At 32.1% G+C, this 13,335-nt stretch overlaps 2 protein-coding genes across 3 annotated transcripts; one reads left to right on the forward strand and one right to left on the reverse strand.

Annotated features, from left to right (window-relative positions):
* Positions 1 to 265: 265 nt before the first annotated feature.
* On the forward strand, positions 266 to 7,025 carry LOC124839643 (kinesin-like protein KIN-14P). Its single transcript, XM_088095100.1, is given in 25 exon segments — positions 266 to 359; positions 467 to 624; positions 707 to 817; positions 1,094 to 1,310; positions 1,717 to 1,844; positions 1,953 to 2,036; positions 2,208 to 2,285; positions 2,391 to 2,483; positions 2,701 to 2,937; positions 3,278 to 3,487; positions 3,718 to 4,047; positions 4,131 to 4,212; positions 4,304 to 4,399; positions 4,478 to 4,654; positions 4,769 to 4,875; positions 4,964 to 5,142; positions 5,235 to 5,399; positions 5,496 to 5,749; positions 5,835 to 5,887; positions 5,889 to 5,999; positions 6,089 to 6,364; positions 6,366 to 6,421; positions 6,528 to 6,607; positions 6,610 to 6,648; positions 6,735 to 7,025. Coding segments are annotated over 25 exon segments (3,471 nt in total). The 3' UTR covers positions 6,791 to 7,025.
* Positions 7,026 to 8,048: 1,023 nt separating this feature from the next.
* Positions 8,049 to 10,354, reverse strand: LOC124839641 (uncharacterized). Of its 2 annotated transcripts, none has more exons than XM_047315528.2 (4): positions 10,197 to 10,354; positions 9,579 to 9,766; positions 9,413 to 9,476; positions 8,049 to 8,824 (listed from the first exon to the last, which is right to left on the reverse strand). In XM_047315528.2, exons 2-4 carry the CDS (start codon positions 9,737 to 9,739, stop codon positions 8,519 to 8,521), a joined length of 531 nt encoding a protein of 176 aa, XP_047171484.1. In that variant the 5' UTR covers positions 9,740 to 9,766; positions 10,197 to 10,354; the 3' UTR covers positions 8,049 to 8,518. The 2 variants fall into 2 exon arrangements, with proteins under 2 accessions (XP_047171484.1, XP_087949903.1); XM_088093777.1 differs by lacking the exon at positions 10,197 to 10,354 and adding an exon at positions 10,002 to 10,103.
* Positions 10,355 to 13,335: the final 2,981 nt, after the last annotated feature.

Consider the following 13,335-nt stretch of genomic DNA (forward strand, 5'->3'; position numbering starts at 1 on the left):
ATATGTAGATTGTGCCTTTTTCTGTTCTGAAGGGAGTAAATGGCTTTAGCTAGTGAATGGAATTGGAATCATGATTTTTTTTTTCATTGCGTTGTATTTGTGCAATTTGATCAGACCACCTTGATGCTAACTTTTACTTTTTGTGGTGGATTGGGTATTATTTTCAGGCTGAGTTTTTTCTATAATGAATTGATAAAATGGGGGTTTCGTTGAAACATGTCTCCATGGAAATGTGAAGTTGCTTTGTCCCTCGAGGAACATAGTGATGAATTTCCCCTCAGAAGCTACAGAATTGGGCTGCCCAATTGATAGTTCCTTTGAAAATGGGAGTTTTCAATCCCACAATGTTGAGTTGGAAGGTAATGGAATAGGACTTACTTAGTTCCTTACCACGCCTATTGCCAATTTGCCTGTTGTATGTATTCATTCATGTGGTAATCTCCTCCCATAATTGGAATATTTTCAGCCAAAAATCGATTGCTTTTGGTTCAGTGGTTATCTAGCCTTATTCCTTCATTGAAATTTCCACCAAATGTCACGGATGGTGAATTAAGAGCATGCTTGAGTAATGGTACTGTTTTGTGCCAGATACTGAACAAGCTACGACCTGGTATTGTGAATGTGGTAACACTTTTTAACCTTTTAACTAGCTCTAAATTTGCAAGTGATTTGAGATATATCTTTTAGTCTGGATTCTCTTGTGTAGGTTAGTGAACCTGATAATGTTCTGCCATCACAATCAGAAAATGTTAAATCCTTTCTGAAAGTTTTGGATCTAACGGGATTGCTCCGGTTTGAAATCTCAGACCTAGAAAAGGTACGAAGCCTACTTTGTGTCGTGCATAAACTTAGTTTAACGGGAGTTACACAATTGTAATCAATCAGGCTTTAAGTATTACATGAATTTAACTTTGATACAAACTTATTTCTGTCAACTGATGACAGGAACATTATCAGTAAAATCTTTATCTTTGAATTATAGTAAAAACCTTATGTATCTTCATGTATAGCATTAGTTTTGTTTTGATGCATGAGTTTTTCATCAGCTTGGTTCATGTTCCCTGTTGGGTTACCATGTTCTTTTGTTGTGTAGGGGTCTATGAAAGCTGTTGTGGAATGTCTTTTAATACTCAGAAAAAAAAGTTTGCAGCATGGTTTTGGAGATAATCTTCCTAGTTCCATCACAGTCAGCCCTCGTGTGAATTCACCATTCCATCATCATCATTGTTCTACAACATTTGGTGGAGAGCAAAAGAAGTTTTCAATTTCGTCAAAGTTGCAGCGTGTTATGAGTTCCCCATCTGTGCAGGGTTCGGTGAATTTAAACTCGGACTTCGTTTTTTGTGTTTGTTTAAGCATACCACTTTCTGAACATGGTGCCAAGGTTATGTTAACAATCAAGAAAATTGACCTGTATCTTGAATTTCCTTAACAGCAAAATTTAAGTACGACCTTGTACTATTAAAAAGCTAAGGATAAATTATTAGTTTTACTGAGATGAAATGCCGATTTTAACTAGAGAAACAGTGTCAAGAGAACTTACGACATTATACACTTGTCCTAAATTTAAATCTTAACTTTTGTGTGGAAGGCAATTTCCTTGTAATTTCTTGCTAAAATACTACTAGTATATACTTTTTTATCATCACCAGTTTCCAAATAGACTGTGTTCTCCGTGTTTAAGTAGTCAGTTTTACTCATTTGTATATTCGACAGAGCAATCAGCCTCATTAATACACCATGCTGGTCATAATTTCCATGAGGTGTTTCAACTGAAACCAGGAAGTTACATTGATCTTCCACCTGAAAAAATATCAGAAATGATGAAATCAAACAATATAGATGTAAGTTCTTAAAGTTTACTTCCATATACACTTTAATGCATGTTTACAGATGAACATGGTTTTTCTGTTTGATACATGACTGATATGTTTCAGAGTCTAATTTTGCAGAATGCTCCCACTCAGTCGCTTCTGAGTGTTGTGAATGGTATTCTTGAAGAAAGTGTTGAAAGAAGAAATGGGGAAATACCTCATGTATGGCCTTGGAGACTTTGGTTTGGTGTTACATAAACTCATTCATTAAACTACATGTATATAATCCATGCAATTGGTTTACACGTATACAATCAACGCAATTGGTTTGCAGCACAAACAAATATACCGCATACAGTTTCATAAACATGGTTTATTGTCTTTGTTTCTCAGCGTGTGGCTTGCTTATTGAGAAAGGTTGCGCAAGAGATTGAACGGCGAATGTCAACTCAAGCAGAACATTTACGAACTGTATGTCATGTTCATTACATTATTTTCAAAAGCTAGTTAGTTAGTTTGTTACTTTTGATTTCTTAGTCACTTTCTTCAAATCACTTTATTGTCCTGTCACTTCAGCAAAACAATCTTTTCAAGGCTCGAGAAGAAAAATACCAGTCCAGAATAAGAGTACTCGAGACACTTGCATCCGAAACTAAAGATGAGAATGAGGTATCACAGATAGTTTTGAGTTATCATTCTATGAGAATTTAGAAGTAGATCAATTTTATATCTGTAAAACTATCATATTGGTATGAATTTTCTACATAAATCAGCAGTTAATGATAATGGTTTCATGCTTTGTACAATAAACAATATATTGATATACTTTTAATTAAATTATTTTTTTTGTTGTTTGGATTTTGGGCTCTTTGTCCCTTCGATAAAGCGTGAGAGGATCAAAGAGGAAGAAAATAAGGTTGATGAGACAGAAGTTGGTAGGTTGATAAAAGAGCAGCAGGACAAAATATTGGAAATTTCAGCTTTGAAGATAGAACTGGAAACGGCCAAAAGAACATCTATAGTGCAATTCGCACGGTTGGAAGCAGAAGCTGAGGGTGCTAAAGCAGAACTGACACATATGGTTCAAGAATATAAACAACAAATAGAAGAAGTAAGAAATAAGGTAAGGTTTCTCTCTTTACTCGATAAGCAATGTATTATTGCTACACAACACTAGAAGAGAAATCAGGACAAGACCAAGAAGTTTTAGTTATTAGACAAAACTCAAATACTGTTTCACACATACTTATGATGTTATTCTTTGTTCAGAAATTCAAAATCAAATTTTTAGCTTGGTAACGTATACTGAAACTTTTTATTACTTGTAGTCTTGAGATGAGATAATACTCTAATTTTTGTTTGAAAACTACACAAACCATCTAAAGAACTGCATTTAAGTTTTATCCTTTGATAAATTATTTTCATACTATTAGTATTTTGAGATCTTTGGACCTTCAATACAGGCTGAAAATATGAAAGATGAATTAGTTAGGTTGATGAAAGAACAGGAGGACAAAAGAATGGAAATTTCAGCTTTGAAGAGCGAACTGGGAACAGCCAAAAGAACATATGAAGCACAATTCTCTCAACTTGAAGAAGAAGCAAAAGGTGCTAAGGCATGGACAGAAAAGGCCCAAGAATATGAATACCAATTGAAAGTATTACAAAATAAGGTATCGGTTTCTTACTTTATATTAGTACATTTAGAGGGACAAGACAAGACCAGGAGGTTTTAGTTTAAAGACAAATTTAGATGTAATTTCTAACTTTTATCACAAGGATTTTTGAGATAGAACAATAAATTGTTTAGTAGAAAATTTAAAAACAAATCCAAGTTTTATTCTTTGATAAATTATTTTCATGTTATTTGTATTTTTATGTGCTCTTTGGCCCTTAAATGCAGGTTGAAAAGTTTCAAGAAGAGGTTAAGACAGCAAATGATGAGGAAATTGCTAGGTCGATGAAAGAACGGGAGCACAAAGATTCAGAAATTTTAGCTTTGAAGCAAGCGCTAGAAACAACTAAAACAGCATTTGAAGTACAGCGGTCCCAGTTGGAAAAGGATGTCAAATCAGAATTGGAACAAAAGTGTGAAGAATATGAGCATCAATTAAAAGAGTTAAGAAATAAGGTTAAGGAACTTGAGGTTTCTTCGGATTCAAAAGATCAGAAGTGGAACATGAAAATGAACCGATTTCTGACTGTCATAACATTTCAATTCAGTTCACTACAGGTACACTTACAAATGTGTTAATGTCAATGTTATCTTGGTGATGTCAAACATTACAATTTTGTACTGAATTTGATATCATCCAGAAAATGAAGTTATCTTTGGAATCCACTAAGCAAAATGTAATAAAAGAGCAAACGGTTTATGCAGGGGAGTTGGATCTATTGGGTAGGTCTTGTTATTAGAATGTTACTCTACTGTTCCCTCTTTCCTTCTTTGAAGATAACTCTGACCATTTGATTGTAAATTATCTGTTCAGGTGTAAAACTTAAACCACTTCTACAGGCAGCTGAAAACTACCACGTTGTTATGGCTGAAAATAAAAAACTGTTCAATGAGATTCAAGAACTAAAAGGTGGCATTATATTGTCTTTTCTACTGGGTTATTGATGTGTAAGTGTACTATGAACTCAGTTTTTTTATTATGATACAGGAAATATCAGAGTATATTGTCGAATTCGACCATCGGCAATAGGAAAATTGGAAAAAGAGTCTATTGTTGAACACGTTGGTGAAAATGATTTGGTTGTGGCAAATCCATCCAAAGAAGGAAAAGATACTCTTCGATCATTTAAATTTAACAGGGTTTTCAACCCTGCCGCAACTCAAGGTTTAATAACATAAACGCACCATTTTTTATGATTACTTCGAAATTACAGTTTCTCCCTTTTTTTTTTGTTTACATTCTAGTGTTGTACTAATGATAGTAATCTGAACAATGCAGCGGAGGTATACTCCGACATCCAAGACTTCACTAGATCAGTTCTAGATGGGTATAATGTGTGTATATTTGCTTATGGTCAAACTGGTTCAGGGAAAACTTATACAATGGTATGGACCTTCTCGATATGTTGATTTTCATCTCATACATCATTTATTGAAGGAATTCTTTATTCTATAAGATGCCAACTTTTCTCAGACTGGTCCAAATGGGGCAACAAGCGAGACTATCGGTGTTAACTATCGAGCTCTAAATGACCTCTTCAGGATTTCCACAAGTAGACAAAATATAGTGGAATATGAGATCGGAGTTCAAATGGTTGAGATATATAACGAGCAAGTCCGTGACTTGTTAACAACATATGCTTCATCCAAAAAGATATCCTTTTTTCAGTAACTTTGAACATGTCAATCTTTGCATGGATTTTCTTCTTCTACATTTTGTGTCTCTGATTTCCTTAAATGCACACACTTGGGATATTGACTCAATCTCGACCAAATGGCTTAGTAGTCCCAGATGCTAGCTTGTTCCCAGTGAAATTACCTTCAGATGTTATTAAGCTAATGGAAATTGGACTTAAAAATAGAGCCATTGCTGCAACTGCTATGAATGAACGAAGTAGCCGTTCTCACAGGTTGCACCGGTTTTTTTTGTCCTTACCTTTTTTATCATTCAACATTGAAATGAAAGATTTTCATTGTGATGACATCATGCAAACTTATGTACACAGTGTTGTCTCAGTTCACGTTACCGGGAAGGACTTAAAGACTGGTTGCACTATGGCTGGTAATCTTCATTTGGTAGATTTGGCTGGAAGTGAAAGAGTAGATCGTTCTGAAGTAATTGGGGATAGGCTCAAAGAAGCACAGCATATAAACAGATCACTAGCTGCCCTTGGAGATGTTATTTTTTCCCTTTCTCAAAAGAGCTCTCATGTACCATACAGAAACAGCAAGCTTACTCAACTTCTACAAACTTCTCTTGGTAAATCTTTATTAACCAACCTTGAATCTTTTCAAGGTAGACTTTCTTCTGATCTTTGAATCTTGCCTTTGATCTTACCACACAGGTGGTCAAGCAAAGACGCTCATGTTCGTCCAAATCAATTCAGACGTAAGTTCAGTATTCTGAAACTCTGAGCACTTTAAAGTTTGCTGAGAGGGTTTCTGGAGTTGAATTAGGAGCTGCACGAAGTAACAAAGAGGGCAAAGACTTTAGAGAAATGATGGAACAGGTACCCAATTGATTATGTTGGCATGACTGTTTTCATGTTTGTGAATGAACCAGATGAGTAATCATCCCCTCCTTTGGTTGACTTTCTAGGTGTCTTCTTTGAAGAGCTCTATTTTGGCAAAAGATGAGGAGATTGAGAGGCTTCAAGCCATGAAAGGTTTAGCTGGTAGCAGAGTTAAGCGAAATATAATTCCACGAAGTAGAAGTAGTATCCAGTTACAATCTGCTAGCCCCCAACCAATTGATGATCATGCACAACAAAATGATTTTGTTGCAACTGCAGAAACTTCAGGATGTACAGATTCTGACTTTGACGGAAGATCAAGTGATTTTTCTGACGGTGGTGTTGCTGCAGGCACAGAAACCTGATGGTTCTGAAAATTCCAGTCTCACTGAAGTCCCAAAACCACCATCAGAGAAGATGTGAGTAGTGCTTATTAAATCTTTACATCAGAAAGGAAATTAACAGAACACCACCTGAATCATTTAGTGGTCATACTTAAAATTTATTCGTTTCTTTTTTTTGCAGGTCTAAAGGACTTCGCAGAACTGTTCAAGCGATGAGGAAATTTGGCCGAACTTCATCAAACACAATCCCTACAATCCCCACCTGCCGGCTCCAGTAAAGGAACCAGTGAAGAAGTCATCAAGTGTGTATACGCATACTACGTTAACACTCTTCTTAACATCTATGCTCATTCAACTTTTCAACTCTGTTTCACAAATTTGATTTCAGGTATTAAAAAAAGCATGAGTATAGGCACCCTTAAGCCTCCAAAACTGTGGAAGTAAAGTAGGAAGCAGAAGCGACAATTCATATTTCACTTTCACTCTTTGACAGGCACCGTGTAAATATTTCATTGGTATGCAATAGTTTACTTTTTTTTAGTCATGTTGGTGACACTTTTGAGGGTATTTGCATCCAACTCGTCACCTACAAAGAAAAAACATAGAAAATGTGCCAGTTTATGTATAAGCTTAGCATAGGACCTAAACACCATCAGTTTCAAATAAAATAGAAGGATTTATAGCATTCCAAGTTTATGTATAAGCTTAGCATAGTATCATTTTTTTTTGTTAAAAATGACTCACCACACTAACAAAATACATTATATTAAAAGAAGAATATTACAACAGTGTAAGGCTTATAATTTAACAAATTAAACACATTTAGAAATATTGTATCTCTGTGGACAAAATTATGTGTTCGTCATCTTTTCAATATTGTTCTTAAATGTTCATTTTTTTTTATAGCAAAACCATTAATATAGACAGTATTAAATAAATGTTACGTTATAAAAAATATATTCACATCTATATCTAATTGATACAACACTCTTTTCCACAACATCTTTCACGTTACCTTAAAATAAAAAACAGTATTGAATAAATGATACGTTAAACAAATGAAATTTTAATCACATATCTATATCTAATTGATATCACACTCTTTTTCACAACATCCTTAAAATCAAATCAGAATTGAATAAATGTTACGTCAAAAAAACTGAAATTTTAATCACATCACCTTAAAAAACAAATGAAATTTTAATCACATCACCTTAAAAAACACATGAAATTTTAATCACATATCTATATCTAATTGATATCACACTCTTTTTCACAACATCCTTAAAATCAAAAGAATTGAATAAATGTTACGTTAAAAAAATGAAATTTTAATCACATCACCTTTTTAATCACATCACCTTAAAATAAATCAAAACAGTATTGAATAAATGTTATGTTTACAAAAATGAAATTTTAATCACATCACCACCGCAAATACTAAAAAAACGAAATTTTAATCACTTATCTATATCTAATTGATACGGAACTCCTTTTCACAACATTCTCACATTACAACAAGTGGTCCATAATTGAAACACAAGCAGCCCCTCAAATCTGACCATAAATAACTCTTTGTTCCTAATATACTCTTAATCCAAAAATCAATATTTTTTCTTCATATGTCTCTCTCTTCAAAGAACCAAATCATCGGGGCGAGGTGCGTTGAATACACAGATTCTTAGAGATTAATATAACATCATATCAAATAGGCAACACCGAAAAGGGCACCCACAAAATATTAATAAAAAAAACTAATGTACAAAATTCCAAAAAGACTAGTTTTTCTCAATCTCCTCCAAATTACAATTACAACGGGAGGATCTGAGTGACAGACACAACAAATTGTAAGACTCTACGAACCTAACAAGAGAGATGTCCATTTTTTTTCAACGCCAAGTCCTTTTTTTATTGATCACAAGGAATAACAACAGAAAAGCCACCCTTCCCCCATCTTAAATGTTGCATGACACCAAACTCTGAAAACAAACTTCCATAGATCACTTGTATATACAGATAGTACTCTAACAGCATGATTAGCCCCTCTTTCCAAACAAAAATAAGTCACCAGCTATTTGACCTTCATTGACTTTTAGTCCTCTACCATCTTTTCTCTGCTTCTGTATTAGTTTTCTCTCTTTTCTTTTATTTTTTCTTTTGTGCAAAAATGGATTATGCCACAGCAGAGATGCTGCAGCTGCTCCTATCTCTGTTAAGACAGTCAAAACCTTCTATCCTCACAGCAGCTTGAGTCTGACCAAATTTCATTGGAACACAGCCTCGAGCTGAGGAAGAGACAGAAGAGGATGTCTCGGTAAATGGACTAAAACTCCCATTACCAAATGGACTAAAATTCCCATTACCAAATTGCTCATCTTGAATTACAGGATTCGAGGCCCTGGTTGGAGGAGATCCACAGAAAAACGGTGGTGATGATGCTACCACTTGCCCTCCGGATCTTGCCAGATAGCAGCTTTCCTGACAAAAACAAATCAGAGAATAAGTTTGGTTAGGTTACATCATTTCCACAAGTCCCAGAAATTGATCACAAAGATGCCATCATACATAAGTCCTCATCATGAATCATTATCACTACAAATTGACTCAATGCTTATTTACTCGGACTCAATTCCTCACACTTGCTCACATTCCAATGGAAATGTCTGTGGTCCAAATTAATTTGTTCAAAAATCCCAAATGACATTCAATAGGTTAAAATAAAATTCATGTTTTATTCAACTGCAAAAATAAATGTAACTTTGAAGTATTCTAAGAAGTCAACTTTAATAATGCAAGTTTTTTTTTTCTGTTTCCGAGGGAAAAACTTAGCTCTACAGAAATCAACACTGATTCGAGGGGCATCAGGAGAAAACATTTTTTATCATAGAAAACCTTTTTTTTTATCATATATAATAACAGCTGTTTCTCAGAGAAATACTTGTAAAAGGAAAAAAATGTTATTATTTTTTCCTCTAAAAAAATAGACAAATTTCCTACCATTTCCGTACTCTAAGTTATGTTTCCTAGTACATAACAAAATAACAAAAGATTAATATAGAAAAGAACCTTGGGGAGGATGATGTCCAAAAGCTCTGCCCCAACTCCTGAATCTTCCACCTCGGATTGATAGCTGCATTTTTTTAACAACAAAAAAAAGTCAGAATTTTTATGACAAAATTGGCTTCAAACCACAAATAAAAATGGCTAAAAAGGAAAAGGAAGAGAGAATTACCTGATGGGGTGTCTAAAGGGTCTGATGTGTGTGTTGATGGAAGAGTGGTTCATGAGACCTAATCGTCTAGGTTTGGGGCAAATCACTGATTCCATCCTCATCTCCTCACAGCTTGTGAAGGTGTTCTTCTCTTGGTAGCCGTAATAGTTGTAGCTATTCATCTTTTCACAGATCTTGACAAGGAACACCTGCAACCACATCAAACAACAAATTAAAAAATTTATTTTCTAATCACAGGTTGCTTTGGTTTCAGAAGCAGGGGATAAATTGAACTAAACCAAACCAAGCAGTAAAAAGAAAAACTGAAAGAAAGAAAGTGATAAAACTGTTATCAGAAAGAAACCCGTTTTCACAATTTCCTAAATCCACCAGCCCGTGAAAAATAGTGACACTTGAATGAAAGAAGACATGAAAAACACCGACCGTCTTCTCAAACTTTCTTTATTTTCAGCAGATGAATAATCTCAAAAGACTTTAAATTTTGAGACTTCACCAACACAAAAACAAAGATAACTTTGCCAGTAACTTTTTTTTGTGAACAAAAGACACAAAGAAGGGTGTGTATATATAGAGAGAGTGGAAGAGAGAGAGAGAGAGAGAGAGAGAGAGAGAGAGTACCTGAGCTGCCTATCACAGAGTGAGAGGGGCAGACTGAGAGGAGAAGAGGAAGGCGGAGCAGAAGAAGAGAAATGAGTGCAAGAGGGAAGGATAAGAAGGGATTAAGGATTTTATACAGTAGGTGAAGGTGCAGCGGTAAGATGTGAGACCTCACTTGTGGAACATCGATGAATGATTGAGATCTGGGATTCTGTCTAATGTGATATGTCTGTTTTGTGAGTGGTGACGCGATGTCATCCACACGTGGCCATGATTCTCTCGTTACTTTTTTTTTTTTTTCTCATTAGTCTTGTGTTGACAACGTGTACGCATTTATTGTTGTTCGGTCGGAAACGGTACTGTTATTTGTTATATACATATACGTATATGTGTGAGCTTTATTTATTTACCAAAATAATGATTTTAATTTCTTATAAATTAATATTTAGCTTATAGATGTTGGCTTTCTTATGCTAATTTATTAACTGAAATATGAATAAAATTAATCCATCCATTCAACTTGATTTTAGGCACATGAAATAATTTAAATTGATTGGCTAGCATCAATATTTTTTTTCAAAGTTATGTATTTATTTAAAGAGTAAAGATTGTTTCCAAATCAAATCATAATATGTTCAGATGATAAAAATAAGAAAAAAAAATGATAGGATAAAAATAAAATAAATATTAATATATTCAATCTTGTTAAATGTGAAAGACAAGATATAAATAGGTGATGAGTGTATTGATAGTAAAAGTAATAGCCATGCATTGTAACAATGATGGATAATAAAAACAATAAAATGATAACATTAATATAAATAATAATAATAGGAACACAAATTATAATCACGATAATAAAAATAATAAGTTAATATTAACATAATTAGAGTAATGAAGTTGTCTTCTTTGTTATAATGATGGTGTTATATTAATAGTAAATTTATATTAGATAGGACAAGTAGGTGATAATAATGATTAAAATAATAAGATTTAATTATGTTTTAAATTATTTGGTTATTTTAAATTGAGTTTTTTTTTTAAAAAAATATTTATGGAGTATTCAATTAAGTTCTCATCTTTTGTTACTTTGTTGGAGATTGCGAAACAGAGGTTTTCTCAATCAAAATCTAAAGTTAAATAATATAATAAGAATAACAGGAGTGAAAATCAAATGATAATAACAAACGACAGTAAAAGTAAAATCCAAAGTTTTAATAAAATGGTTAAATTGATTATAATAGTATAATTAAAACAATATGATGTTGTGGTGTGAAAGTAAATATTGTGATTTTTATAATATACAATAGAATTAGTTATACTATTAGATAGAGACAATATATATATATATATATATATATATATATATATATATATATATATATATATATATATATATATATATATATATATATAAAATAATTATGAGAGTAATAAAAATGGTGATCACAGTAACGATGTCAAGAATTATAATTAAAATAATTGTAGTTTTAACGAAGTTGAATGGCTTGAAATTGAAAAAATTGTCAACTAATATATTATAGTAAACTTAATTCCTAAATAAGACATATATTGCACATAACGAGATAGATAATAGAATAAAAAATACTGTAATATATTTATTGTTATTTTTAATGTATGCGAAAATAGTAATTGATAGAATAAGTCATTTTTATTTCAAAATGACTACATTTTTAACCAATTGAAAAAAATTCAAATTGAGTGATATTTTCATCTGTGAAAGAAGCATGTCTCATTTTTGCTAACATGTCATCAAATTTATAGTTTTCGTCGTAGTCAAAATATTACATTTATAAACATTGAGACTGTTTTAGTAAAATTGTTTCAAAAAAGTTATGCATTAATTGTTGTTCTTAACATGAATGAAATAACCTTAAATGTTAATATATACTAAGGTAGTATCTAATTTCACTAGTTAGGATGGTTCATTAAATTCATTTAATATTGGCTTAAATTCACTTTTTGATATGTAGATATGCACTTTTGATCCTTATAAAATTTTAATTATATATTATCTCAATTTTCTAATATTAAACAAATGAGTGGCAATTTTTTTTATAGACAAAATATATATATATATATATATATATATATATATATATATATATGTGGAAAAAAATATTTAGGTAAAAAAACATGAATCCAAAATATTTTTTAAAATATAATATAAATAAATATTTATTATTAATTACTAAAAGTAATTTTTAATTATATATAATTATTATAACCTATATTAGTATAATAGTACACTGAAAAAAGAACATCATAATTAAGATATTAAACACAATCATTTAGAACTTCTAAGTTATATTTGAAACTCCAAATGTTCAAAATAAATTTAAGGTCTATCCTTCAAAATGAAATATTTACAATGACGATAGGAGTGCATTAATACACATCTAGATATATATTTAAAATAAAAAAATTAAGCTTTAAACTATCTAGTAGAAGTCTCTTTATTTTTCATTGCTCTTACATGTACCATATTCAGTTTAAGTATAATATATATCATAATATATAAGTAAATCACAAATCAGAAACAATGTAAGTTAGTGTAATTAATAATTTATATGAATTTCAATCCATAATGAATTTCATTTATATGAATTACTGATGACAATAATTAAATGTTAACAAGACATGCGTACTCATGGTCCACAATACTTAAATATTTGACTTTACTTTCAAAAGATACATATATTGAGTAGACTCAAAGATTTTGCATCTAGCATGTCATCTTATACTTCCAAGGAGCACGCTCTCACAGAGCAATAAGTTAGAAACAATGTCCTCTTCAAGTATGACCAGATAAATTCCTTATACCTACGTGGTTTAGTCTTGTTCCATATTGAAACATCCGACTGTAGAAACATTTATCGACTCTCAACACTAGATATCTTCCTCTATATAAGTTAGATACTAATAGAGTCAATATAATATCATCAAATTTTACAACTCAATACGCCTTAAAATCAATATCAATGTAACACTTTGCCTTATTTATAGACCATTTTCACACTTTGAAACAATTATTTCCATTTTTCTCATATCTTTTTCATCTAGTGGATATAGTGACAAGACATTTTCACTACCTTGTCAATTGTTGTGTCTGTCATAATGATGTATTTCAATCCCTACC

The sequence above is a fragment of the Vigna umbellata genome, chromosome 7, assembly GCF_029865625.1.
Source record: "Vigna umbellata cultivar VRB3 chromosome 7, Vumbellata_1.0, whole genome shotgun sequence".
NCBI lineage: Eukaryota > Viridiplantae > Streptophyta > Magnoliopsida > Fabales > Fabaceae > Vigna > Vigna umbellata.

What these genes read in the sequence shown, in the direction of transcription:
- LOC124839641 (XM_047315528.2), bottom strand. Translation starts at nt 9,739, where the DNA reads ATGAATAGCTACAACTATTACGGCTACCAAGAGAAGAACACCTTCACA. An exon ending in CCCTTTAGACACCCCATCAG is followed by an intron (nt 9,477 to 9,578) that starts GTAATTCTCTCT and finishes AAAAAAATGCAG; the next exon opens with CTATCAATCCGAGGTGGAAG. An exon ending in TGGACATCATCCTCCCCAAG is followed by an intron (nt 8,825 to 9,412) that starts GTTCTTTTCTAT and finishes TGTTTTTGTCAG; the next exon opens with GAAAGCTGCTATCTGGCAAG.